This window comes from Camelina sativa, chromosome 16, assembly GCF_030686135.1.
Source record: "Camelina sativa cultivar CO46 ecotype springtype chromosome 16, ASM3068613v1".
In the NCBI taxonomy this organism is placed as follows: Eukaryota; Viridiplantae; Streptophyta; class Magnoliopsida; order Brassicales; family Brassicaceae; genus Camelina; species Camelina sativa.
The window spans coordinates 212,695-214,749 of NC_141895.1; the positions used below are offsets into that span (position 1 = coordinate 212,695).

Genomic DNA, 2,055 nt, shown 5'->3' on the forward strand with positions numbered 1-2,055 from the left:
TTTTGTGGGAAAGAGCAAGCAAGTTCTTTTATTAATCGGGGAAAACGTGAGATCGTCACTTAAAACGAGTCGAGATAGAGCTTGTTAGTTCACAAGCGAACTAGCAAGCTTAAAGGGACGAACTGAAAACAAGAATGAATTATACGAAAGACAATAGCAGTTTTCGATGCAAAGTGTTGCTCTGTAGGTATTGTCTGCGGGTCCGGGGTCCTTTCTCCAATAGATGTCTCGAGCTATTTATAAGCGAATGTAGAGTTAGAACACTCTAGGGTTTTCTGTGTGAAATCCCGAGATTGTCCTCCGAGGTTGGCCCATTTCCTTCTATCTCTGGTGAGTCTTTGTTGGGCCGAGTTGGCATATGGGGCAAAGCCCATATCCAACAGAAATGACTACATACACATAATTAAGATGTGAATAAGAGAGATAAAGTTGTTCCAAAGCAGTCCAAAAGTCTTGTTAGTGCGTGCTCTCATAATTATTGTGCAAGGGCTTTCTCGATGTCATTCTGTTTTTAATTTGCAGAAAGGAGAATATGAAGTAATCAAACGGTGGTAAAAGGGATTGATTGATATAATGAAGAGATATTATAAGAAATTAATAAGGGATGTAGAGACCTGGATGGAGAGAGGTGAAACAGTTGGGCCATAACGATCAATGACTTGACCATCTTTGGAGACCAAGAACTTGGTGAAGTTCCATTTGATCCTAGTTCCTAGAAAAGAAGGTTTCTTTGATTTGAGGAATTTGTAGACCGGTGCTGCGTTTTGCCCGTTAACACGCACCTACATAAACACGGTTACAAAACCATGCGTAAGAAGAGTATATATTACAGATGGAAGGAAAAAATTACTGTCTTGCGTTATTAAAGACTGCTTTAATCACAAAAAGGAGTTGCTACAGTCAGTATGTATAATAACAATAAGAACCTTTTGGAAAACGGGGTATTCGGCCTTAAACCGAGTACAAGCAAATTGATGAGCCTCTTCGCTGGTGCCAGGCTCTTGGTATAGAAACTGGTTGCATGGAAACGCCAAGACCACTAACCCTGCCACCACCATTCAACATATATCCAATTATTTTTGTTTTCAATGAAAAAAGAACCCCACGAGGTATGTAACCGATGAAACAAGGAAACCAAAGAGACAAAAAAATGACTGTGACCTACCTTGATCTTTATATTTCTGGTAAAGTTCCGTGAGCTGGGTGTAATTGGATTCGATGAGTCCGCTGTTCCCAAATAAACAAAATATTAGAACAGAAAGAAAAAGTAAAAAGACAGAACAGCAACAAGATCTCCAAGACGGACCACTTAGAAGCCACATTGACGACGAGAAGCACTTTCCCTTGATAAACGCTTAGGTCCGCATCCTTGCCGGAGCTATCCTAATTTCCGATCAACAAAAATCAAGAAACGATACATCTTCTCTCGATTGGATTAAAAAAAGAAACGATTCATAAATAGATAAAAAACCTTGACGGTGAACTGATGGATGGATTTCTCGGGAACTGATGATGATATAGAAGCACCCATCTAATCTCTCTATCTCGATTTCGCAAACCAAGGGAGGGAAGAAGTATTCCAGTTTTATGTTTTCCTCTTCTCTTCTTCACTCAAATCATTCATTTTTTCATCTTTTTTTTAAATCTTCCTAATCACCATTAGCTGTTAATGCGTTACAACCAAATCCCACAGCATACACACCTCATCATTTTTTTTTTAATTTTGTTTTCCTTTTTCTTCCTAACAGTTTGCTATTTTATTTAATTAAGGAACCTGTCCTGATTTTAGTTCGCGCTCCTCATTACACTTTTTAACAGAAAAAAGATGCTAGCTACACGAACTATTGGTTGGTGAATACATGGTCACACATGCCAAGTATACTATTGTATATTCAACTACATAAAGTATATGTATTCCATGGCCACATGCATGAACCATATGACGTTATGCGGTCAACATCATAGACATATAATTCAGTACACCGGTCAATTGACTTCGGCGAAGACCGATGTTGACTCCGGCGAAGACCAACGTTGACTCCAGCGTTGATCAAC

General features: G+C 39.0%; 1 protein-coding gene across 3 annotated transcripts; it reads right to left on the reverse strand.

The window, feature by feature from the left end:
- LOC104749007 (putative glutathione peroxidase 5) lies at positions 1–1,680 on the reverse strand. 3 transcript variants are annotated; one of them, XM_010470587.3, is made up of 6 exons: positions 1,472–1,680; positions 1,307–1,383; positions 1,166–1,227; positions 927–1,045; positions 615–782; positions 1–389 (listed from the first exon to the last, which is right to left on the reverse strand). In XM_010470587.3, exons 1-6 carry the CDS (start codon positions 1,529–1,531, stop codon positions 234–236), a joined length of 642 nt encoding a protein of 213 aa, XP_010468889.2. In that variant the 5' UTR covers positions 1,532–1,680; the 3' UTR covers positions 1–233. The 3 variants fall into 3 exon arrangements, with proteins under 3 accessions (XP_010468889.2, XP_010468890.2, XP_087347440.1); XM_010470588.3 differs by having other exon boundaries at positions 1–505; XM_087491314.1 differs by lacking the exon at positions 1–389 and having other exon boundaries at positions 656–782; positions 965–1,045.
- Between the last annotated feature and the right edge of the window lie 375 nt (positions 1,681–2,055).